Raw genomic sequence first — 25017 nt, forward strand, 5'->3', positions numbered from 1 at the left:
GTATCAATCATGCAGGGAGTATGCTAAATGAGCAAAGCAATCCCACAACCTCAAAGGTGAAGTGAAGTGAAGTGAAGTGAAGTGAAAGTGAAAGTGAAGGAGGAAGTAAGAGGAAAGAAAGAAACAAAGACGCCAAACAAAACAATAACAAGACCCAATCTCTATGCACATCGCAGTAATCAATCTGTGATTGGAGTGTTCAGTCTATGAAATCAGCCAACCGCGCAAGTAAGAAATGGTTTAAAAGCAAAAGAATCAAGAATCGAAATGGAGGCCCAATTGCCTAAGAAAGATGAAGTCTGAGCGGTAGGTCAGGGAGGAGTGAGAGACCTAAGAAGTTAAGATAGGATATAAAACCAAAAATAAAACATCAAATTCATACTTCACGACCAAACATGGAAGCCCGGGAGCCCTGCTCCCCGTCTCCCACTACCACGCCGGGACCCAGCGGCCGATTCAGTCCCACCATGGTTCCCATGTCTACCTTCATCCAGGCTACGCCGCGAGGCGCCAAAGTCGCTCATAGCGAAGAGGAGGGGCTCGTCGTCTTCGGGCGCTTGTCCAGACAGCGTCCGACCCGTGCTTGGCCGCTGCCCAGAACCGCGACGGATTTCCAGCGTGGAGTTGCCGCTGTTGCTTCCGCTGGCGTTGCCATCGCGGTCCTGGTCGCGCTCTGCTAAGTGCGGGGTGAGGTTGGCGCCTCGGGCGAGACTGCTGGATGCTGAGCTGAGTGAATGCCCACCTGAGTAGCCGCGGCCGCGGGAGCTGGCGAACCGGGGCTGGTAGACATGGGGGTTGGAGGAGGCTGAAGCGCTGGTTGGTCCAGACATTTGCCCGCGGAGGGATGCACTGTCCCGATACGGACCCGTTGTAGAGACCGACGGACCGCTTCGGTCCTCGGCCGGTGATTGTTGGTCTTTCTGGGACTCGTTCTGCTGTTGGGTGGCACCCAGCGTAGCGTTTGCGGACTCATCAGCCCCCAGGCTGAGACTGCGAATGCCGAATGGGAAGATCTCGTCGTCGTCGCTTGTAACAATAGGCCGGCGCACGGCTGCGGAGCTCGAGCGGCGGTAAGCAGGATTGAATATCCTCGGTGATGTTGGGATGTCAATAGCACCTGCAGTAGAAGAAGGCGCTCGCGTATTTTCTGCACTAGAATGTTCTTCCAGCGGCGGGTCGTGGTGTATGCGAGGGAGTCTTGAGTGGTGATCGGTCTCAATGTCATCAGCAACGCTGTTCGAGCTCAGACGAGAGCGGATAGCAGGAGTGTGGGGAGTATGAGGGGTGTGGGGGGACATGGGTTTCCCCGGGGAAGAAGCCGTGGAGATGGAGGTACCTGCAACCATCGGTGGGACACCCGACAATTGCTTGCTCGAAGAAATGGACGAGCGATGCATGTGCATAGACTGTGACATTGAGTCGGACAACGCGGCGTTGGAGTCTCGCATACCGCGGAAGCGAGCAAGAGCTGCTGCGGTGGTGCTAGGGCCAGGCTGAATAGACGCAGATGTAGATGAGTTCATCAAGTCCTTCTTCGAATCAAGCATCTTCAAAAATTCGGAGATATTCTCATCATCTGCTTGAATGGACTCTGCACTCGTGCCTGTAGCTTCCGTGAGTAGGCCGGACCCAGGCTGTGCATTGGATGACGTCGCGCTCGCTCGGCCACTGGAGTTGTCGTCTTCCAGTCTATTTGCGCCTGCAGAAAGGCGGCCTCGTCGGTGGCTGAAGGAGCTGCTGTACCGGGAGATCGGAGCAGGTTTGGGGGATGCGGAATTAGAGGATGATATAGCTTGTTCAGATGCAATGGTTGTAGGTCTGCGTGCTGAAGCGGCAGAAGAAGGGGGCGGCATAACGCGTGAATCGGCAGATGTTCCTGTGGGGATGCGTGAAGACATGTTGCGGGGAGACATTCCCAACGGAGAGTCTGCTAAAGCCGGGGAAGCAGAAAGAGGGGGAGCTTTGAAGGGCTGGAATGAAACGGAAGGGCGGCGTTGGAAATTCGAGCTTCCACCTTCACCAGCAATCTGCCCGGCACGTCCTGAAGGAACGACTTTGGCAGGAGGGAGGAGTCTCTTGGGTGAGTCTGTCGGGGAAGGAGACCCCGCGCCCGAATCTCTCATTGCACGAAGTGTTGATATAGGACTGGCACCTGTTGTTGGGCCAACCTGATGGAAAGTCGAGAGACTGCCATATGCACGTGTGCAATCTGGGTTCTCAACTGCCTTTCTCTCCACTGGCACAGAACCGATTTCAGGATTTGGGCGGTTGACATCATCTGAAGGCAACGATGGACGAAAGATCTCGTCGTCAGCACCCATAAACCGCGAGCTCAGCAGCGCTTCCGAGTCGTCAACGCGGAAGTCGCAATTCGTCCGATACGTGACTTGAACTGAAAAGGGACCTGCGGGCGACTCTGTGACCCCAAAGCTGTAGGTGTCCACCACTTTTTCGCTTCCCTCACTCAAAGGGGCTGTCAAGTGATCCAGTGAAAGGTCATCACGAGCAACGCTCCCATCTACCACACGGTACTTGATCTGGAGAGCTGGACTCTGCCGCAACTTTTTGTTGCGTTTAGAGAATCTCCATGCGGGCAAGAACTTGGAGTAGGTGAATAAGGATCGGAAGAGCACAATGCTTTTCTTATACACAGTCGGCAATATAGAGCCCAAATCTGCCGGAAGCCTGCTTGAGGACTCTCCCAACTCGATTCTCCACCGCTCCAGGATAATCTCGTCATTTTCCGATTGGTATGGCTTAGCACGGGCGCCCTGAAGCGCCGCGAGCGACTCGCGCACATCCCAACGCTTCCCATTCTCATCCAGAATCACCAAACTTTGATTATTTGTGAGGCCCTTTGTGTCTAGGTATGTTTCGATAACGAGGGGTGGTGGTCGATTGTCTGTTGCATCGCATGTTCTCCAAGGTCGCAGGGGTTCCCGAAGGACATCTGTATCATCTAATTCCACGTTGAACTGAAGCAAAACAAATAGAGTTAGCACCTGCTACTTTTAGATGCTTGACTTTCCCCCAAAGCATCGTAAATCCGACCATGAGATGGAAACATACCCAGCGGTTAACTCTAGGGGACTCGGAGCCCTTATTAAAGGAGGGAGGCAGTGCAACTCGTGAATGAAGGATAATCAAAGCGGCTTTTGTGTGGTAGTTCTGAGAAAGATATTAGCCATCAATAAGCCACCCTGACAAGCCCATTGGAGGGACGATCTGAATGACGATACCGATATTATCTGATTTAACCGGGTCAGGGCCTCCCTGCCCAGTGCCGCATTCCTCCCCTGCTCGGACGGCTGAGGTCCCGGCTCTATCCCTAACCCCCTGGCAGAATTAGACCCCATATCGACGGTTGGGGAGCTCGGGGCAGCTTCCTGTTCTCTGCGGTCGTCCCGAGCTGTCGGTCTGGGTGGGAAGTTTGGCGCCGGAGACGGCACCGATGATCGGGGATGTTGATGCATGGTGGGCGGCTAATTGCGAGCGCGTGGTTAGCGGCCACCAAGACGCATGCGAGCAAGAGGAAAGAAGTGTATTACCCTGATGGAGCCCAAAGGAGTGCTGGGTATGAGTGTTATCACCGCCGGAATCTGTTATCAGGAACGCAATCGGGCAGCGATGCTTCCAGGACTGAGGGCCATGCTAACAGGGGAGGAGGATGATAATCTTCTAAGGATGTTCCTGGATCTGAGACGCTGAATGATTCACGATAAGACAATGGACGCCCAGCATGTGGTCTGGGGGTGACTCCGGCCTGGGACCTTCGGAGCAAGTCTAGAGCTTCTCCGCACGGGTAAATGCAGTTAGATGAACTCGCCGTGTGAGGCGATAGAAAGGTGAAAGAAATATAAGAAAGGCCGTAAGAAAGAAATGAGAAACACGATGGATGCGGAGAAAGGCCAGAGAGAAGGGGTGTGATAACGAAGATAGTTCTGTGACGCACATCCGGTGACTCGACAGGTCTCGAGTGTCCTAGTCAGCCTAGAACGCCACACAGATGATGCAAACACGGGGGGTTTGCTGCCTATATTCTTGATATTCTTGATATTCTCTCCTATGCTTCTTTTTACTCTTAGACATATATCTCTCCTACACTTTTACCTACTAGAGATCTGTTGTACAAGCCGGGTGTTATGCACGGTCGCAAGGATCGCCGTAGCCGGGCAAGGTACCCTGGAAAGATAAGCACCTGATCACGACTTACAAGGCGTGATATCAAAATATCTACATCTGTATATATACCCCTGGAGTTATAGGCAGCTGATGATGATATCATTCATACTGGAGTACTATAAGTAGATGTACGTACTAGATGTACTATATATCTCCAAGATTTCCCCATATTCTCTTTTGACATGTTACACGGTTATCTGATCCAACGTCATAACTTCATGGATCATTAGATCAACTGGTGACTACGTTGTATGTAGGAGTCTGGCATCTCCATTGTTAATCATAAACATTATATATTGAAAGAAAAAGTTATATAACCCATAGACAAAGGATCCCATAATCTGACCAAAATAAACAAAGAGATGGTGGGAGAGCGAATTATACAACTATGTGCATATATGCAGATCAAAAACTTATACAAAGGTTGCGGCTCAATCCCTCAACGCTCATTATGTCCAATGGTAGTAAATATCAACATTCGCTTAAAGACGAGTGTTGAGCACTCCAACGGGGTCGCTCTTGATCTTTGAGTCCTGTTCACCAAGATTGAACAGCGCATCAACGAGCTTCACCAGGATAGGCTCAAGCTCCACACCAAGAGCAATCGGGTTGAGGATACTGACAAGCTCAGTATTCTCAGTGCAGCCACTCTTGGTCGTGCCAGCAAATGCATCCTTGACAAAATTGATGACATCCAGAATGGCAATGATTTCGGTAGTAGCATGACCACCGCTGGCATAAGTGGTAAACTTGACGTTCGCACCCCAGTCGCACCAGGAATTAACCATCTTTTCAGCATCTGCGTAAGGGATGACCTCGTCGTTTGTAGCATGGTACACAAAGGTTGGCGCCGTCGGTGTCTCCTCCTTGTTGGCAGCCATGTTGTTCTGCTTCAACACAGACTGAACGATCGGGTCGAAGATGAAATCCTCACCCATCGTTTGGAAGCTAGTTTCAAAGATTGACCGCTCGAAGAACGCCAAGAGGTTCGCAGGGGCGCATTCAGAAAGAGTAGAGTCCAGTATCTTTTGGCCTTCGGCCGTTATGACCTCGCTAATGAAAGGGGCCAGCTCGGCACCGTAGGCGGTTGACTTTGAGAGACCAGCAATAGCTGGGGGCAGCAAGCCACTGAAGGCTGTATTATCAAGCTGATACATCGTGCCGGTGACGTTTGAGGGAGTTCCACCCTGCACCCAGCCCTTGATGTTCAGCTCTGACGCGTACTTGGGCTGCAGAGAGGCTGCCCAGCCGGTAGCAATGGCGCCGCCTGAATAGCCCATGCCGACAACCATGGGGTTATCGTCGAGACCTAAGGTCTTGAAGCTCTCCACGGCACGAATACCATCCAAGACACCCATACCCGCGAGACGACCAGGTCCAAATGCAGCCTCCGGTCCCTCATAGTCGGGAGAAGCGACGGTGTACCCAAGAGCAAGATAGATCTCAATGATTAATAGCTCGACCGAAGCGATCAAACTGTCCTGTGGCGCACCAAGCTGGTAGGCATAGCTAGGCTGACATTTCGTCGCAGAGCTATCGTAGGCCGTGGCAAAGGAAACGAAACGATCTAGCTTCGCGTTCTTCGGCTTGAACACCGTCGTAACTGTTGCAATGGCCGAGCCATTGACTGCAGTCGTGCGGTAAAGCAGCTGATAGGCTTCCACGTCAATTGGGATGAGACCGAAGAACGCAGCAGTGATGTCGCGTTGGCTCAGGATTGTCCCAGGTGCCTCAGATGCGAAGCCAGCAGGCGGCTGATAGAACGGATCAGCATCAGGAGCCAGAACCGTGCTGCGAGGGACTGGAGGTGCAGGTAGTGCTGAGACAGTTGAAGTGAATGCCACCAGACCAACCAGGGCAAGGCGCATCATGCGCACAAGGGACAATGCCATTTTCTGCTCTATATAGCAGAGTCACGGCTGCGATGCTGCATGGGGAAAGGGGGTAATCTTCATATTATACACGTGGGACGATCCATACATTCCAAGATTGTTCCTGAGAATGTGATTGATATCCACAACCGAGGCTGGCAAATAATGCGGCGATCACACGGCCCCGGACGATGGAGAGAACTCCGTGTAGAACCCATTTGGGGCAATACATGATCTGTCCGATGCCCTGCAGATCTCCCTGTTGATATGATATTAGTCCTATATACTTTGCCCACAGAAGTATATACACATTCCACAGAGCGATCAGCAAAATAAACTTATCAGCTAAACTCATGTCTTCATCTTTTTTTCTTCAAACCCTTCCCGATGAACGTTGGGGCCCAACAAATTTTCAAATTTTTCGGACAGGAAGATCGGCGCCGACCCCACATAGATTTTCTCCGTTGTTCACCTTTGGGATGCATAAACGGCAGTGTGGATGCAATATCCGAGGCTGATTACTGAGACATTATATCGGAGGAACCCCCTTCTGCAATACATATTGGGATACGTAGTGGATACGCCTCGGGTCCGAATACGCACGTTAATCCCCATATTGCGTATCCATACTCCGTCCGTCCGCAATTGGTTGTTCATAGGCGCTCTAAGCCAACATTGTCTTAGCGTTACCCCTCATAATGCGGGGGAAGATCTTGCAAGAAGCAGTTTCTTGCATAAATGCTGTCGCTAGGTGTATATTGGCACTTCACATGAAAGGACTTCGGTTGCATTATTCGGCTTCATTCGTGTTAAGGTGGGCTCTATGGACGGATGCTGGGGAGCAGATGACACACTTTCCCTTTTTACCTAGTAAGTGAAGGCTAGGCAGAAGTGAGATTTGTAATAGGATATAGGACCGATTGGTAGGAGCGGAGATCAGAGAGGAGGATATACTATGCATTGTCCCAAAGCCCTAATTGACAATATACCCGTCTTGATGTACATATCTCGAGTCCATGAGTGCCATTTTCGCCAATAGCGGTGGACACCCTCCCGGCACCCTCCATATCTTCTTTCATTGATATTCCAGGCATATTCTATTTATTGCATTTGATTAGTGCAACTTCTATTCTATCTTATAATTTCTCCCTTCAGTTAATATGTTTCAACCAGACCTTAGGATAATGGATGGCCTAGGGGATGCGTTAGTTTAGCCCCACAGTTGTTCATCCTGGGAATCCTTCTAAACTGCTGCGGACGCTAGACTAACGCGGTGCCTAAGTTCTTGTGCGGGTTCTGAACAAATATGTGGTCTCACCATTATTCGGGTCTACGCCTAAGTTTGCCAGATTGTTTTTAGAGTGAAGGCCAGTTCTCCCTCTCCCTACAATGGAAAGCCCCGGAGCTGGCTTTTTATAGATCACCTAAGTTGTAGAAACCCTCTTCAGGGGTTAGAGGAAGAAAAGAAAAAAGTGTACTGACCAAGTGTAGTCTCAAGAAGATCGATAGAATCCACTGACGAAAAACACGCTGGGACATAGAACCTTGGAAGGGCCATGGTAAATTGATTCAAACATTCAAACCATCTGATGTTCTGACACATTGAGTACCCTGGCTGGAATCGATAAATATAAAACTGCTTCGCATCTTCCATCTTGCTAAGCTCCCCGGAGTCTACCGCAAAATAAATACTATAAGAACAACCCGCGTGATATTTGCTTTAATCAGAATACCCAGGTTTTTCCCATTCAGGAGGGACCATATCCAACATGTTTTTGAATCCTTCAATGGTGCGGTCGTCGAAGACCATCTTCTGGTCAATAGTAACCCTATTTTCACGGATTTGAACAAGCCACCAGGTTGCAAGAGCCACAGCCTGGTCCCGAACTGTACGTAGATCTTGCCTAGGTGTATCCCACTTAACTGGCAACGAGATACAGTGGTCGCCCAGCCCATGCAGTGGCTGATGGGTCATGGCGGTTTGACCGTATTTGCACTTCTGAATTACGAATAGCATAATAGCTTCGTCACTGTGGGTGCCATTCTTCGCTTCCGGTAGGAGTATAACACTGACCCAGCAATAACCCTCACCATCGTCGCGCGGATCCGGAATATGGTGATTGCGGGTTACGAAGGGACTTGCCTGCACGCGCATTTCACCGGTTAGTGGAGTGGATAGGGTTGAGGACTGCTTTGGCAGGGGAAGATGACATTCAGCTGTATAGTATGTTGCCTTTCAAGGGAGAATGCTCTCTTGGTTATACCGCCAAGTTATTACAGCCTGGATGTGGAGAGGGGGTTTATATACTGACCTGAAATACGATGTGTTTGTAACAAAGAGAAAAACCTCAAAGAACTTTTGCTGCTACAATGGCTTTTCCTATTAACAAAGAAACCCGCTACATCTTAATTTACTATCATAGAGTAAAGTATAATGATGATGCTTTATGCTGGAATTGGAGGAAGAACTGCGTGAGTAAGATTGCCCTGAATCCCAATGAGACCTGAAAGGAACAAGAAGTAGTTCTTTGAACTAGTAGATGGGTAGTTGGACAGCTAGGGGATTTTGCCATCAGATGGCTTTCTGGTAGCAGTGATGTAGAGGATCATTTGATGAACACGTACGATGCTAGGGAGACAAATTGGGATCCCCCGAGCCTGAATGTCCTAGTTCTCATGGATACATAGTCTGCCTCTAGCACTCAATTCCATTATGGAACGCAAACAATTCAGCGTGTGATTAACGAGAATTGGTGATGGAAAGCAGAGGGATGTTTGAAGAGAAACGGGGAAGATCGAGCGCAGAGAATATAGCAATTCGATAGGAGCCAATTCCCAAGTCAAGGAACGAGAAGGATGAGACTCCATCGAAATTGGGGCCTTAACAGGCTGGTAAAGAGGATGGGATTAAGACCATTGGAACGCCTCCCGAATAGTCCAACTTTGGAAGATTATGTAGGAATATTGTTGACATACATGAGATGAGTTTGTCTCTGTGCAGACTTAGCATTTGCCTAGTTTGTCTCGTTTGCCATTCTCGGAGGCTTCATATACAGCCTCGTTTCCATAGATGCATTATGACCTTTCTTCTTCCCGATTTTCCCCTCCATCTCCAGTATCGTAGCCACCAACAAATATTTTCTCGTTGTCATATCACATTCTCTCTCTTTCCCCCTTCTCTCCTTCCCTTACCATACAGTCACAAATACTGACATGGCTGTTGTGTCGACCCTGAAGTTGCCTAGCCAAGGGCTCGGTGACCCAGTACTACTGGACAAGATCGACCAGCTCCTTGCTTGTAACCTTGCTGGATATGTCAACTTGCCGCAGCTTGTTGTTGTGGGAGACCAATCTAGTGGGAAAAGCTCTGTTCTCGAGGGCCTCACCAAGTTGCCCTTTCCCAGAGACAGTGGGCTGTGCACACGATTTGCTACTCATATCATCTTTCGGCGCACCAGGGCTGACACAAAGAGAAGTATCAGTGCCTCTATTGTTCCAGCATACGGCAAGCCCGCGGAGCATGCTTCTCGTCTTGGAGCATGGAAAGCAACCCATATGGAGTCTCTCGATTCTGAATCCTTCGCTAGTACAATGCGTGAAGTAAGCTCCGCTACTTGAAGAATGTTAGCTGTCCCTTTTACTAACTGGTATCTGTAGGTTCACGAGACCATGGGTCTGTCCCGCTCCAGGGAGGAAAGTTCCAAGCCTACTTTTACCCTAGACGTCTTCCGGCTAGACATCTGTGGCCCCGAAGAAGATAATTTGAGCATCATTGATGTCCCGGGCATCTTTAAGAACACCACACATGGTCTCACTACCAAGCAAGATATGGACCTGGTGAAGGACATGGTCCTCAGCTACATGCGCAACCCTCGTTCTATCATGCTGACCGTGATCCCCGCAAATGTGGACATAGCCACACAAGAGATTTTGGAGATGGCGCGTGAGTGCGATCCCGAGGGAAGTCGCACACAGGGTGTGTTTACCAAACCCGATCTGGTAGACAAGGGTGCCGAGGACAAGGTCATCGACTTGGTGGAAGGCAAAACCTCTTCCTTGAAGCTTGGCTGGATTGTTGTTCGTAATGCCGGTCAACAGCAGCTGCTTGACCAGGACTCCAATCGAGATGAGGTCGAGAGCCAGTTCTTCCGTGAAGCTCACCCGTGGAACAACCTTCCGAAAGACAAAGTTGGCATTGCTTCCCTCAAGATCCGCCTGCAAGAAGTGCAAACCACCCAAATTCTCGAGAGTTTCCCAAGGCATGTCATGTCATTTTACTACCTGATTCGCAAACTTTGGCTAACTATATGTGCAGATGCGCGCCGAAGTTGGCCGAAAGTTGAAGGCAATGAAGCAGGATCTTTCTGCTCTTGGTATCGAGCGAAGTACCCCAGAGCAGCAGAGAAACTTTCTACTCGACATTATAGTGAAGTTTCAAAACATTGTCTCGCAGGCTATGGCAACTTCGTATGGCACACATGAACTGTTTGAAAAAGACGAAGATACTCGACTTGCAACAATAGTCCGAAACCGCATGGACGTTTTCAAGTCCGACATGGAAGAATATGGATTCGAGTATCAGTTTCTCAATTGGGCACCAGCATTACACGCAGGAGTTGGACCTGTACCTGAGCCTGAATCAGGTAGCGGCGATGATAGCGATGACGATGACGATGAGGAGGCGGATGGAATCCCTGTTCGTAAGAACATGAATACGTCAGAGCACAGTGGCGCCATTGATGGTATTCTTCACGAACAAGTCAACGTAAGGAAGCCAAGAGGTGGTAGCATCCTCGCATGGATTGAGGACCAATATCGTGCTTCCCGCGGATTCGAGTTGGGAACATTCCAGACAGCTCTACTGTGCACCATAATGAACAAGCAATCAGACAAATGGACGGAACTTGCACTCGGATATGTCAGCGATGTGATTGATATCATGCACACATTCATCCTCAAAGTCCTCCTATCCATCTGCCCGGACGAGCAAATCCGCGACAAGTTACTGAATGTTCTCGTCGATGAACTGTCCAAGAGATACAGGGCAGCGATGGACCAGGCCCAGATGATTCTCGAGGTCGAGCGCATGAATCTGATGACTTTGGACGACAAATTTCAACAAACTCTCGACATAGCTCAAAAGAGAAGGTGTGTTCGACTAATCCATTCGATCTCTGGGGAGGATACTATACTAAAACTATTTTACCAGCCACCAGGAGCAGTATGAGATTGTAAAGGGCAAGGAAAAAGTCCCGATGAGCAACATCCAACAAACGGTTCGTTACATCCATGATATTCTGGCGGCCTACTACGCAGTGGCATCCAAGCGGTTCATCGACAGCATCTGCATGCAAGCTACCGGGTACTGCCTGCTTACCGGACCACGCAAGCCACCTGGACTCTTCTCGCCCCAGTTTGTTGCGGATCTGGCGGAAGACCAGCTGATGGAGATTGCGGGGGAGAATGCGAGGCTGAGTCGGCGACGAGTGCAGCTGAAAAAAGGGATCCAGGACTTGGAAACTGGCCGAAAGATTATGATGTAGATCTGGTCTGTGTGGTACGGACGTATGTCACCGGACAATTCTACATGAAATCGGAATGAAATGGAATGTCATGCATACAACATAGTACATACATAAGGATGCATCATCCTATCACTTCCCCACGGGCTCTGCCCTGGATGATCCTCGCCTCTCGTCCGGGGGCATGGAGGGACGTGCGCGTCGTTATTGGTCAGAGTAAATGCACGGACGGAGATAGCGTCCATGTAGGCACATAACACGGACTCCTCTAGTATGGGTGGCTTCATCGGCTTCTTTACCCCCCACTACTTAGGACGCTGTGAATACATTCTAATTTGGAATCTGGTAACAAATTACAGGTTGGGAGAGGATTTTCTCAGTCTATGACTTGGGTAATATAAAGATTTGAAAGCCCATTCTCTCGACTTAGTCAAGTGAGGGTCTTTCTATAGTTGTATCACACCTATACTTGGTTATAAACATTGAACATTGTGCGCCCTTAGATATCTAAATCCTTCATTTAAAACAAGCTTCGACGCATTTAGAGCAGTGGGACAAGCCCGAGATGACCCGTGTCCGATATAGATATACTACTGTGTACATGGTTTTCGACACATGGTTTTCGACCCGGAGGTCGTTATCGCCTACTGGGCGGCGGCTCCACGATCCATGGATGACATCGAGGACAGGATTTCTGGCAAGTGCGACCTGCAACATCTTTGCTCCTTCCATCTCGAGATATTAGGCATCTTCCCACCCTGCCGAGACACCCCTCATTCCGTATCCTCGAAATTTTCGAGTTGCCCGCCAAAGCACTTTCGCCACACGCGCATACTCCGAACCCACAACCGATTTCGCGTCAAATCCCACGATCAGAAAATTTGTGATATCACCGAGATCGCGTCGACCTACCTACCGTCGGCAATTCTTACCCTTTCCCTTCCGACCAGAGCTCTCTTATCACCCAGCTCCCCCGTCGCGGTCCACCCCACTGTGGTGACGGCGACGCTCAGCTTGGGCCTGATAAGAGATTCGGCGCGTCGACCCCTCCGAGCACATGAGTAACAAGCTTTGGGAGTATTTCATTCAAGATGATGTCGAGCGGTTCCAGCGGTCTCTGGCGAACGCGACGTTCGCGGGGCCGAGAGCTGCAGGAGGCTCTGGGGGCACATCCAGAGCTGCGACAAATCTGTCATCGAAGACTGGAAGCCCCGGGTCCATGATTGCCTCGTCCCCGAACCCGCCGAGAAGTAAGAAGAACACCGAATCATCACCTTCGTCCTCCGTGCCTGACCGAACGGCCTTCCCCCGCGGGAGCGCGAATTTGTCGCGTGCTGATGTCAATGCCCGCGATCATTACGGTCGAACACTGCTGCATCACGTCGCTTCGTCCTCGAAACCTACCGCCTTCAAGTTCGCACACGCTTTGTTGGAAATTCGATTTATCGATATATATGCGCAGGACTGGGAGAGCGGATGGACGGCTCTGCATCGGGCTCTTTACGCTGGGAATGCCACAATTGCTCTGGCGCTCATGGCGCGCGACCTACAGGACATGACAGATTTCAGCAAAGGTGGAAATACGAGTCATCCGAGTGGTGGCCTGATCAAGATCAAAGACCGTGAGGGTTGCAGTCCCTTTGACGTCTTCGGGGCGACTATTAGAGCCCGCGACATTAAGCATCTCTCTGAAAAGTGGCCGAACCCAGGCCTTGATGATGACGATGATGATGATGCTCTGGGCAGCGATGCTGCTTCGAATACTGCCTCAAACTTTGGAGATGATGAGGAAGATGGGCCATACGCTCTCAGGAGTGCCCTGAAAGGGACCGTGAATATTTCCGCCGATGAAGTTTTCACACTCGGAAGCAACAAGAACCTGAACCTTGGTCTAGGGGACCAGGATGACAGACAATTTCCTGAGCGTATCTCTTTGAAGCGCCCTGAGCATCTTTTGCGCCGATTTTACCGCGAATACCAAGAGAAATTGGAACACCTAGGGCTTGAGGATAGCGCTCCCAAGAGCAAATCTACCGAGCTGCCCACGTTGATCAGAAACAAGCCAATGAAGTTACAAGACATTATCATGTCTAAACTGCATACCGCCATAATTACAGATGACCCCGAGGCTAATCTGTTCATGTGTGGATTTGGACCTGGAGGCCGCCTAGGAACGGGAGATGAGTCCACGCGTTTCACCTTTGTTTGTATTGAAACGGGAGGACTGGAGGGGAAGAAAGTCGTATCAGCTGCTCTGGGTCAAGACCATAGCCTGGCAATTACCGAGCAGGGTGAAATTTTCAGCTGGGGAAGTAACAAATTCGGGCAACTTGGCTATGGCCTGCCTAGGACTAGCAACAAAAACGACATTCCTGTCCAGACGACTCCTCGCCAGATCTTTAACCCGTTCAAGAAAGAAACGATCTTAGGCGCAGCAGCGTCGTCTATCCACTCGGTGGTCTTCAGTACCTCAGGTCTCTATACGTTTGGCAAGAATGAAGGTCAGCTTGGCTTGGTCGATTCTGATGCGCGTTCGCTTGAGGTACAGACGACACCACGACGTGTTGGGGCATCCCTTTTCAGTTGTCCAATCAAGATGGTGTCCGCAATTGACCGTGCTACGTCTGTGCTTCTTCAGAACCACGAAGTCTGGGTTTTCTCGTCATATGGCTATTCAAAACTCTCGTTCCCACTGGAGGTGAGCTCCAGGTTTATCAGGGATAGCTTCATGGCAACCAGATATGACAAGACTGCGAACCGTGTGGTCAGGATTGTATGTGGAGGCAACACCATATGTGCATTATCCAGCTCTGGTGATGTGTTCACTGTTCAAGTCAACCAGTCCGATAATTCTCCGGTCTCAACATCCACAACCAATCCCGCAAAGATTCGTAATTCGTTATCTGCCCCTGTTCGAGCATGGTCCGTTAAGAAATCATACATGGCAGCGAGTGATGTTGATGTCGGACAAGACGGCTCGATCATCATCTGTACAACGTCTGGATCTGCGTGGAGAAAGGAACGGCGGACAAAGAACAAGGAGGGAGCCTCCAAAGAATACAAATTTGCCCGCATACCTGGTCTCTCACGGGCAGTGGCAGTGCGCAGCAATGCCTTCGGGGCCTATGCTATCGCTCAGCGTGAGTGTGAAGTGACTAGAGAACAAATTCATGTCGGACAAAGCAGCCTTTGGGATGATATGTTGCCGTTGTCCCCATTTACAATGCCAGTCATGGAAGAGCTGGACTCTATCCTCGATGATGACGCTCAGAATGTCCCGCTTGTGCTTTCCTCTGGGAAAAGTATCCAAAGAGCCATACTTTCGTCCTCGGATGTTGAAAATCAATTCTTGCCCGTATGGACCGAGGGGACTGTTTGGGTGACCAGCTCCCTATCTGACTCTAGCATTCCTGTTCATGAGTTCCTTATAGCTGGTCGTAGTCCTGTTTTGGGAAAGGCATTGGCTGAGTTCCGGCGATCATATTATTCATCTGTCCCAGACGTTTTTGACATTGAATACGGGAAGGATGGACATCCCCAGATCTGCCTGCAAGGTGTTGATTCCTTGACGGTTATGAATGTGGCCTTTTTCCTTTACGCAGATGGCATTCTCGATGTTTGGCGCCTAGCAAAGAGCTCACCCGCAAACTCGGCCCGTTTCCGGCAAGTCCGCACTGAAGTTATGCGGGTTTCTATGCAACTGGGCCTGCCAGCGCTGGAGCGGGCAGCACGACTAATGGTGGAGCCGCAAAGAAGCCTGAAGACAGACATGGCTCACGCCATCAACCACTCATTCTTATTTGACAGCGCAGACGTGACTGTTCAGCTCAAAGACGATACAATCAAGGTGCACAGCCAGGTCGTGTGCCAGAGATGCCCATTCTTTGACACTCTTTTCCATGGTTACGCGGGTGGAAGATGGCTAGACTCGCGAAAAGCGGAGTCAGACCAGAGTGTGCATGTCGACCTCAAGCACATTGATCGCTCGACGTTTGAATTTGTCCTGCGTTACCTATACGCCGATACAGAGGAACGCCTGTTTGATGAAGTTCGGACCAAAGATCTTGATGACTTCATTGACTTGCTTCTGGATGTAATGTTCGTGGCAAATGAGCTGATGATCGACCGACTATCTCAAGTGTGTCAGAAGATGCTTGGTCGTTTTGTCACAACGCGCAACGTGTGCTATTTGCTCAATTCCATTGCCCCTTGCTGTGTCACGGAGTTCAAGGATGCCGCCCTGGAATATATCTGTCTCAATCTCGAGGCCATGCTCGCTAATAGATATCTCGAAGATTTGGATACTACGCTCCTTGGGGAGTTGGATCTGATCTGCCGCGAGAATCAGCTAGCATGCTGGCCCATATCCCGTGGGCGTAATTCTGAGGAGTATGTCTTCGAGAAATACCCCGAAATTGTCAGCTCCGTGGAAGCAGATAAGCAACGAAGGATCGATGCCATGACTTTGCAGTCCCGTCTAGGTCGTCTCGAGGATTATGATGTGCCAGCGCGGTCAACGCCTAACGTGAAGGCCACTTCATCTCCATCTGTACGCAAAGGAAAGGCCAGTGTATCTGGAGAGTCACCAAATGTTGGTGGTAGCCCAATGCTGAAGCCAAGGCAGTCAACTGGGGACCTCATGTTTCAAATGGACGATGAGGCTCTTATGTCGCCAAGTAATTCGAAAGGCAAGGGCGCCATGCGTGGACTCAGGTTCACAGAAGGCATACCTGAAAATCAATCACACCCAGACTCCCCAGCTTTGGGGGCGAGCGTCCCAGAGGCTGAGTCCTTGGGCGATCTTGGTTCCTTGAAGGACCAGATGTCTTCCCTGCCAGATTCGCTACTAGCACAGTCCCCATCTGAGTTCAGGGCAAATACTCGAAACCAAAAACAAGCCCTAGCATCTAATACCCCTTCTGCGCCATGGACCTCGCCAATGATTTCGAGCTCCAAGAAGGATATTAAAGACATCATGGGAGAAGCATTACAGTCTCGGGTATCAAACCTCACGCTGGGCATGGCAGATCGACGCGAAAGCAGCGGTAGCTTTGTACCCAAGATTTCCCAAAAGGAGCGAAAGAAGCGTCAGCAACAACAGATGCAAGAGCAGCTGGCTGCCGAGCAGAAGGCGAAAGATGCACGACAGAACCCTTGGCAGAAGCCAGCAACTTCTTCTCCAGCATCGCTGCCTCGACTCGATCCTCTGCCAGGCCAAAGCGCCCCGGCTTCTGAGGCTGTTAAATCAACCCAACGGTCCATGACTATGCGGCAGACTGTGGCCGGCACGCCGCCGCCAAATTCAAAGCCGGTGGCTACGCCTGTGCAAACACAACGCCGCAGTGTGTCAGGCAATCCACAGCCTTCTCCTCTTTCGAAACCGATATCACCACAGCCAGCCATCCAGTCAATTCGTCATATCCCACGCCCTGACCTATCTGCATCACGTTCTCCATCCTCTGGCTCGTACTCTCTGTCGACCATTTTGCTCCAGCAACAGACCGAAAAAGAAGCCATCCGTGAGGCAGCCACAGCCAAGCATAAGATGCATGAGATCCAGGCCGAGCAGGAGTTCCAGCAGTGGTGGGATCAAGAAAGCAAGCGTGTGCAAGGGCTGGTAGATCCCGAGCCAAATGAACCCCGCTCCGGAAAGGACGGACGAGGCGGCAAGGCGCCTGGCGCTGCTGGTGGCCAGCGCAAGCGTCGAGGTAATAAGAATACCGGTGATGGACCTCCTCAAGATCACAGACGCGCATCGGCTCAAAGCTCTGGGCATACAACCCCCAAAACGAATCAGAGTGGTCAGGCCCCAGCCCAGTCCCAAAAAGGCCCAAATAAAAATCGTGCTGGAGGTACGAATGCTAATGGTCGTCGTGGAGGTGGTAACCCACGCGGTAGAGGCAAGAACGACATAACAGCTTGAGAAGAAGGCATTCATTCTCTCAGTGGCTTCTCTTCTGTGGGTATTATTTTTAGGTCTCGGGATACTTCCTATTGTACATGTTCGGCTTCCATTTAATTTCCACCGAGATACGATTGCTTTTGAACTACAGTATCAGCGGTTGTTTCATTGCGATTTCTTACCATCTACTCATACCCCTTCCTTTCACCTATACACCATATTTGGTCTTCTCGTTCATCAATTTAGAATCTGTTTGGGCAAATATGGCGTTTTAGTGAAGTACTGGTCACTTACGAAAGACCGGTATAGATTGATAGACTGCCTGTTATTGATATACTACTTCTGGTGAATTTACGAACATCTCCCTTTCAAGATATGATGAATATTTTGGGCACATTTCTTTCACAATCAAAATTAATTCGCCGAGAATAGACTAAAAATTAACAACATTCGGTTTCCGACCCTATGAACGGGCTTCCCATCGCACCATTGCCGGCTGCATAGGACGCGAAAAGAGAGACTAGCAAGAAGTCAGCCACCTATCCTCAACCCAAGCCAAAAGAAACCGAAATGACTTACCGAGTAATCCGTGTCTGGCACTCCCTCCCTGCCCTCAGGATTGAAAAACCTGAACTCCCTCACAAGCGTGGCAATAATAACTTCCAAATTAAGGTAGGCGAACTTTTCACCAATACAACGATGTCTACCAGCTCCGAACGGCAAGTACGGACTGCGCGTTCCCTTGGAAACAGCTCCATATCCATAATCCACCGTATCAGAAGCATCCTCAACCTCAACCCGACTCTCCCAGCGATGCGGATTCCACCGCAACGGATCACGGAAATGCCGCTCATCCCGCGCCGTAACACCAGGCGAAGAGAGCAGCGTATGCGACGACGGAACAACAAACTCCGTCCCAGGCACCGGCATCGGATTCTTCACTTTCCGCATAAGCGTATGGATAGACGAGTGGATCCGCAACGTCTCCTTGATCACATTATGGTGCAGCGGGAGCTTATCCATATCCTTATACTGCAGCGGCGGGAGATCAGCGCCCAAATTCTGGATCTGCTCCGCATACAGCTTCTCCGTCATCTCAGGCTGCGAGGCAAGTCGCAGAAGAATCCAGCAGCTAATCGCAGACGACGAGTGCTGACCCGCCATCAACAGCGTGATCATCATGTGCGCAATCTCCTTGTCTGGGATTGGTGTCCCGTCGCGGTACACGCAGCGCATAAGGTTCGAGATCATGTCTGTGCCTTTGCCCTTATCCCTGGAGTCGACGTTGTCTTCTCCGGCTTCCCGTCGCGCTTGGATGATTTCAAAGTAGATCTCGCGCATGCGTGCGTGTGCTTTATCGCGCTTGCGGTTGTTCGGGAGCGGTGCCCAGGGGATCATGAAGTTTATTGGGGTGAAGCCGAGGTCGAGGTCGTGGAAGAGTTCGGCGAACTCGGAGGTTAGTTTGGAGCGGACTTCTTCGCCTTGCAGGGTGCGGGCTGCTGTGAAGATGGTTATTTCGGCCATGGCGGCGGCGAGGTCGATGGTGCCGGATTGGCCTTTGAAGTTGGGGGATGATTTTATGTAGGCGCTTGTTTCATCGGCGATTAGGGGGACATAAGATTCTAGGGCTTCTTGGCTTAGGCCGTATTTGATGAACTGGGTTAGGGGGGTTGGGTGTTAGCTCTAGATATTGGATATGGGAGGTGTGACGGGTAATCAGAAGGAGTTATACCTTCTTTTGCTCCATAAGTTTGGAGTTGGGACAGTCGTAGACAACATCAGATCCGAAGACGGGCGTTGTAAGCTTGCCGTAGACTTCTTCGGCGTTGACGTCCTTTAACTTTCCATTAAGGATGAATTCATTGCCTTCAACGCCGAGGTATACCGTTGTTTTTTTGCCTAGCAGGATGAAGGTGAAGATGTCGCCGTACTAGGGGTGTTTGTTAGTAGGTATTGTCTTTGACTTTAGAAGCATCGAGGGCTGCAAGATATACACACCTTGGCACGAGAAGCGAAGAAGAACTGGTACGGATCCATGCCATAGGCGACTGTACTTCCAATAAAAGGAACCCAGTGAAAGACAACAGGTGGTTCCTTTTTGTTGTAGAAAACGAGCTGCTTGATCACATTGAGGACGATTGACACCAGAACGAGTCCGGTGGTATAGTATGCAATGCACAGGATCTGACCTGCTACCAATGGGACAAGATCCATGATTTTTTTTTGATCCGACACGTAATGGGAGTAAGAAAGAGCTTTGAAGTCTGGAGTGCTTCGTATGAGGCTATATAGTTAGGGTTTTGTAGGGCAAATCAGGAGGGGAGGATTGGCGATTAATCATCAGGTCAGGCCATTCAGCCCTTCCCCGGATGCCCACCAGCCGACAGGGGCCAGTCCCAGGCAGCTGATTTGTTTTGGAAGTACTGAGTGGGCATACTGGCCGTAGTGGGTTGTGATTACCATCTAAATTTGTGGCATTGGCTACTCATATCAACATAATGGAGCAAGAATGCAGGGCAAAAGAGCAAAAATAACAGATAATTTAGTTCAACCTGATCGCTTTGATGAAAATCCAGAATGCAAACGCCCAACAATAGAGAGCCAACCGTCATAAACATAAAGGGGGTGAAAAATAATGAATTAGCCGTGGATGGCGACTTCTCGGCTCTCCCACATCCGGCGGATCAGCATGGCGCTGTCGTTAATTTGAAATTCTTCGTCATTGTCACCACTCACATCGCGCGAAGCTTCGGCTGAAGTGGAGAGGATGCGATGAGATGGATCATTAGACTTGGCGGCCTTTGCAGTATTGATAGGCTCGTTTGTCGCTGGATCAGAGGCGGGGTTTGGATTACGTGGTTGGGATTTAGATGCAGGGCTGGAGCTAAGACGACTGTGCCGTTTGCCCTGCTGTAGCAGGGGCAGTGAGGGTGCTGATTTGACTGGTTTGCCGAGAGCCGATCCTTGCGCCGCTTTGTTGGCTCGGAGAATATGACGAAGACGAGCAAAGCTCTGGCCGGTGGGAGACTGGAAACGCCGCACGACCATCAGTTCCAGGGATGTCTTCTCATACGCCTTGCGGATATGACGGGTTTCGCTGTCGTGTCCTGCACCAGCTCGACCGTCGCCGTTGAGCCCCCTGCCGGCGTCATAAGTGCCGTGGCCAGCGGCAATAAATGTTGGATCAATGGCAGATGACGGAACTGCTGCAGTCACTCCATGGTTATCGGGAGGAGAGTTATTGAGGGTGGCAGTACGTTGAAGCCAAAGCTTCTGTTGTGTGCGAGATGGCAGGTCAGCACCACGCGGCCGCGCAGGAGATGCGGTCAACTTGGCCGCCGCACTGTTCGGAGAGGGTGGTGTTTGTGGGTGATAGTGCGGGAGGAACGACGAGGGGGTATTTGGGTCTGAATCGGTGCGAGAAGATGCCTGCATGCTATTCTTGTTGTTCAAAATGAACTTGGAGACTCCACCTTCCATAGAAGATGAGGTGGCGTGCGGGTGAGAGCCAGGCATGCTGGCCATGCTGGCTGTAGAGAATGTCCGCCGAGCGTTGTCCTGGCCAGCAGCCAGGTTGAGAGATGCGCTACTACGCGCCGCGGGATTGAGATTCTTGGAGTCTGGCTTCACCATAGCCGAGATAGAGGACATGGCAGGGGGCGCTTTGGATGAGCGCTTGGGGCTTAGGAGGCGGGTTGCTATGTCGCTCTGTTCAGTGTGCTGACTAGTCTCCTCGGCCTCTTCTTCCGAGTCCTGCTGCTCAGCTTCCTCTTCCTCATCCTTATCCTCATCCTGTTCAGTACGCTCTCGGACAAACTTAGTGGTGATTGACTCGGGGAGACTGGTCGCTCGAGGCATTTGAGGATATGGTCGTTTCACAAACGTAAGGTGGTCGACAAGAACGGTACTATTATCTGCGCTGGGATTGGATGGTGCCACCGAGTTGCGCCTCGTACTTTCGGGTGACTGCGTGGTATCTTCCCACTCAGCGTCGTCGGTCTCGTCATCCCCCAGCTCAAAGCCGACCGTCTTTTTCTTTATCGTGCTGGAAGTTGGACGCTCCGTCACCAACGCTTTCTTCCCAACGGCTGATGGATTCCGTCGTAACACAGGAGTGGAATAGTTTCTTTTCATGGAAGGATTAGTTGTATGATCATCCACGTTATCCCAGCGAACGTGTCCGCTGTCCTTCGGGCTCGCTACTGGAGTTGCGGGGGCCGACTTCTTCCGTTGATGATGCCGCCCAGTAGTCTCAGGAGCTAGTTGGAACCGTTGGAGCTTGTTGAAGTTTTTGCCGGTAGAGGGGTTGCGGTGGTGATTGCGGTGAGCACCGACAACATGGGCGCGGTGAGGTTTATGGTGTAAAGGTGGCTTCTGCGTGTGCGACAGCGACAGGTCATTAGGATTGGCGCGCGTGACGACTGCATGGGACGACACTGCACGGCGACCGAGACCCGGGCGCTTGACAGGGGAAGAGGTATTTGAGACGTTAGAGGTAGGCATGGCAGTAAGCGAAGAGCTCGCAGAGGAGCCACAGGCGGGTAATCAGCTGTGCTCTCGGGGCATAGAATGTGGGGATTGGCCGAGGCAAGTTGATCAAGACGTCTCACGGCAGACTAGAGAGGACATGCAGGCAAAAAGCAATGAAGACTCAATTATTAGAAGCCGGGTTACACCGGTTTTAACGGCCACCAATAATGAATGAAGAATCAAATGAAATGCGAAAAGAAGAACAGGAGAGAAATCCGGGGGCAAATTAGAGAAGTGAAGAAGAGAGAGGGTGATCTCGCTGTCTTCGGCGATTAAGGAGCGGGTAACAATATTGTGGAATGCCTAAGGCAGAGACAACACTTCTGGGCCAAAAATGGTATAAATGAAACAATCTAGGACGATTTAGTCCCCTGGCTAAATAGCAATAAGAATAATTTAAGACAAAGTACCTTTTGGAACAGATATTGGAAAAATAGGCGATGTCTGTTCGTGTATACTTGAGATCTCTTCATTCCCACTGCAAGCTACACATTCAATCTGCTAAAAGTCTTCAGGTATCATCGGGCGAGAAAAAAGAAAAAAGAAAAAAGAAAACGAACAGATAAAACAGATAAAACCATAGATAACGCCGGCGAAAAAGGAAAAAAAAGAAAAAAAAAAAAGAGTTGTGACTACGCTATAGCTCAATCAGGTTTTCCTCCACTGGCCGTGCTGGTTGCTGGTAAGGCGGTTGCGGAGTCTCCTGTGCATACGACCCCGGTTGCCCAGCGTTAATTGAAGGGTAGGCAGATGGCACAGCATTATGAGGTTGTTGAGGCTGGGACTGTGACGGGTAATAGTAAGACTGAGAAGGGCCAGTTGCCTGCTGATGCAGTGCTGGCGCAGTAGGCGGCACAGAATAGCCTGGCGATTGCACATACCCGGCAGATGCGTGTTGCTCGGGCACGGGGGTAGGACCGCTGGGAGGCGCACTGGCCTGGTACTGAGAGTCCCGGCGCATAATAGGCGACGGCTGATATGAGGTTTCTCCGCCGGGTGACTTGGCTGAGTCTTGGTCGTGTGGTCCTGCGTAATATTGAGCCGGGGCGCTTGGTGCTGGGGTATTGGTATAATTATTTGGAATGCCGTTGCTGGGTGAAGGTGGTCCAAGGGTCGGGTAGGTATTTCCACCCCATGTATGACCGTAAGACTCATTTGTGGGAGCCCCGTGTTGAGGTTGTGATGAGTAGGTGGGTAGACCTTGGAACCCATCGCCGTTCACTTGCCGCGGTGCATACATGGTAGTAGGTGGGCGAGAGCTGTCCAATTGACTTCCATGATAGAAATTCTCGGCTCCGCCCTGGGTATCGGGAGCGTGAGCAGGGAACGCTGGCTGAATATTTGGATACTGCGCCGCCCCAGGCACAGCTCCATGGCCAAGGGTGTGTTGAGAATAGGCAACTGTCAGGCGCTCTTCCAGCATCCGGTCGTAGTAACGTACAACCGTAGAAAGCTTGGCATGGAGATCCAATAATGTGTCTATGACGATTAGCTCGCGGCTCAATAAATAAAGTGGGTAAGACTGCTGAACTCACCATGCTTACTCATGGTCTCTCCATAGCTCCGAGCCAGCTTTGGTCGAAGCGCACCGATACTCTCATACAGCTCTTGGATTTGCGGTTCTCTGAGAATTGTGCCCGGCGGCTGATGCTGGAGCCGATCAACCAGTGTAGAGAAGAGGTGAATATTCTCGGTTTCAACAGGGGTTAGTTCATATGGATTTTTAGGCAATGGGGTGGGTGTGCTAGAGGAATCGCGCAAGATAGAACTAGGAGTGGGCACGTTCTTCAATGCGGCTGCATGGTTTTGCTTGTGTTGTTCCATATCACGCAGAGATGCTTCAATCGCAGCCTTGAGGTCCGCATCTTCATCGTCCGCATTCTCCGGCGGCGGGGCAGTCTTCGCGGGTTCTGGAGCATTGCCTGTCTGCGGTACAAATCCTGAAGGGCCCCTGCCCTCGGCTTCATCAAGACTCATTTGCAACGCCCGACGCAGGTCCTCATCGAATCCCGTATCCGCTTTACCAGCACGAGGTTCCATTGTGTTAGATTTGCTGATAGAGTTGTTTTTGAACGTGGATCGATCCGAAATTCCCGGTGGCGCAAATGACTTGGAGGTCAATTTTGCATGACATCCATCATCTACTCTGACTGGCTGCAGGATTCCAAGATGCGGTAAAGGAATGGTCTTGCTTGAACACTGGGCGTCGAAAACATTACCGCAGTTACGGCAGTGGTGTTTGCGGTTCATGAAACTGAAGGCAGTCCGACAACGCATGCAGACTTCAGAGTCGATCCACTCTGGGGGCTGAGGCAGATTCACAAATTAGCTTCTGCTTCAGAGCGGAGGGTTGAGGCACACTCACTGCGCTACTTTCCAGCATACTGCCGCTCATTTCTGTCTTCGGTGGAAACCGGTAGCCTTCATTCTGCAATTTGCGATATGTCTCCCCCAAATACATCAAATCCATACGGCCCTGTGCAGCCATAGCCCAGTTCTGAATAAGTTCCAATATTTTCCCCTGGACCTCGGCATTAAGGGGGGCGCCTTCGGATTTCAACAATGAAACAAGATTATCCATGAATTCCCGAGACGCGATCTCGGCCAGGAAATGGGTGCCTCCGTTTTTGACACATGTATCCGTTAACTGGAGGGGCAGGCTTATCAGCGCTTGTTCCAAGCCTATCATCAACGGGGAGCAATGTCTCACCTTCAATGTCGCCAGCTGAATATTGGGATTCCTATTCTCGAGTCGTCGTTTCAAAGACCGCATCCCATCCTTGGGCTGAACGCTCTTCGATCGAACCATATCCGATATTTCCAGGTTGAGGGCAATGTCTTCTCTATGAGCGGGTTAGCCAAGTGATCATTTATTTTAGACAATCCAGGTACGCAGCCCCGGTACATATGGGTATGATAATGACGCGGCAATCAAAACTCACAGGGAAGAAGCTGTCGCCCGCTCGATTTGCTCATCGAGCGGCGATGTTGAAGAGAACCAGCCTGCCAT

The 25017-nt window shown here is 50.6% G+C and overlaps 8 protein-coding genes across 8 annotated transcripts; 2 read left to right on the forward strand and 6 right to left on the reverse strand.

Annotated features, from left to right (window-relative positions):
- Positions 1–383: 383 nt before the first annotated feature.
- N7525_001485 (uncharacterized protein) lies at positions 384–3473 on the reverse strand (the record flags this gene model as incomplete). The annotated part of the gene is made up of 3 exons (XM_002557867.1): positions 384–2975; positions 3070–3168; positions 3240–3473. 3 exons carry the CDS (start codon positions 3471–3473, stop codon positions 384–386), a joined length of 2925 nt encoding a protein of 974 aa, XP_002557913.1.
- A 1191-nt stretch (positions 3474–4664) lies between these two features.
- Positions 4665–6074, reverse strand: N7525_001486 (uncharacterized protein; the record flags this gene model as incomplete). The annotated part of the gene is made up of 1 exon (XM_002557866.1): positions 4665–6074. The coding sequence occupies one exon, from the start codon at positions 6072–6074 to the stop codon at positions 4665–4667; it is 1410 nt and encodes a 469-aa protein (XP_002557912.1).
- Positions 6075–7773: 1699 nt separating this feature from the next.
- On the reverse strand, positions 7774–8208 carry N7525_001487 (uncharacterized protein; the record flags this gene model as incomplete). Its single annotated transcript, XM_002557864.1, has 1 exon — positions 7774–8208. One exon carries the CDS (start codon positions 8206–8208, stop codon positions 7774–7776), a length of 435 nt encoding a protein of 144 aa, XP_002557910.1.
- Positions 8209–9266: 1058 nt separating this feature from the next.
- Positions 9267–11596, forward strand: N7525_001488 (dynamin family protein; the record flags this gene model as incomplete). Its single annotated transcript, XM_061211920.1, has 4 exons — positions 9267–9653; positions 9711–10316; positions 10369–11201; positions 11263–11596. The coding sequence occupies 4 exons, from the start codon at positions 9267–9269 to the stop codon at positions 11594–11596; spliced, it is 2160 nt and encodes a 719-aa protein (XP_061071146.1).
- Positions 11597–12632: 1036 nt separating this feature from the next.
- Positions 12633–17498, forward strand: N7525_001489 (BTB domain and ankyrin repeat protein; the record flags this gene model as incomplete). Its single annotated transcript, XM_061211921.1, has 1 exon — positions 12633–17498. The coding sequence occupies one exon, from the start codon at positions 12633–12635 to the stop codon at positions 17496–17498; it is 4866 nt and encodes a 1621-aa protein (XP_061071147.1).
- Positions 17499–17940: 442 nt separating this feature from the next.
- N7525_001490 (cytochrome P450) lies at positions 17941–19691 on the reverse strand (the record flags this gene model as incomplete). Its single annotated transcript, XM_002557861.2, has 4 exons — positions 17941–17997; positions 18057–19133; positions 19210–19407; positions 19476–19691. 4 exons carry the CDS (start codon positions 19689–19691, stop codon positions 17941–17943), a joined length of 1548 nt encoding a protein of 515 aa, XP_002557907.2.
- Positions 19692–20117: 426 nt separating this feature from the next.
- On the reverse strand, positions 20118–21980 carry N7525_001491 (uncharacterized protein; the record flags this gene model as incomplete). The annotated part of the gene is made up of 1 exon (XM_002557860.2): positions 20118–21980. The coding sequence occupies one exon, from the start codon at positions 21978–21980 to the stop codon at positions 20118–20120; it is 1863 nt and encodes a 620-aa protein (XP_002557906.2).
- A 664-nt stretch (positions 21981–22644) lies between these two features.
- On the reverse strand, positions 22645–25017 carry vps27 (ESCRT-0 subunit protein VPS27; the record flags this gene model as incomplete). The annotated part of the gene is made up of 5 exons (XM_002557859.1): positions 22645–23486; positions 23543–24314; positions 24373–24654; positions 24718–24850; positions 24950–25017. The coding sequence occupies 5 exons, from the start codon at positions 25015–25017 to the stop codon at positions 22645–22647; spliced, it is 2097 nt and encodes a 698-aa protein (XP_002557905.1).

This window comes from Penicillium rubens, assembly GCF_028828025.1.
Source record: "Penicillium rubens strain IBT 27055 chromosome Unknown utg000001l_segment0_segment0, whole genome shotgun sequence".
NCBI lineage: Eukaryota > Fungi > Ascomycota > Eurotiomycetes > Eurotiales > Aspergillaceae > Penicillium > Penicillium rubens.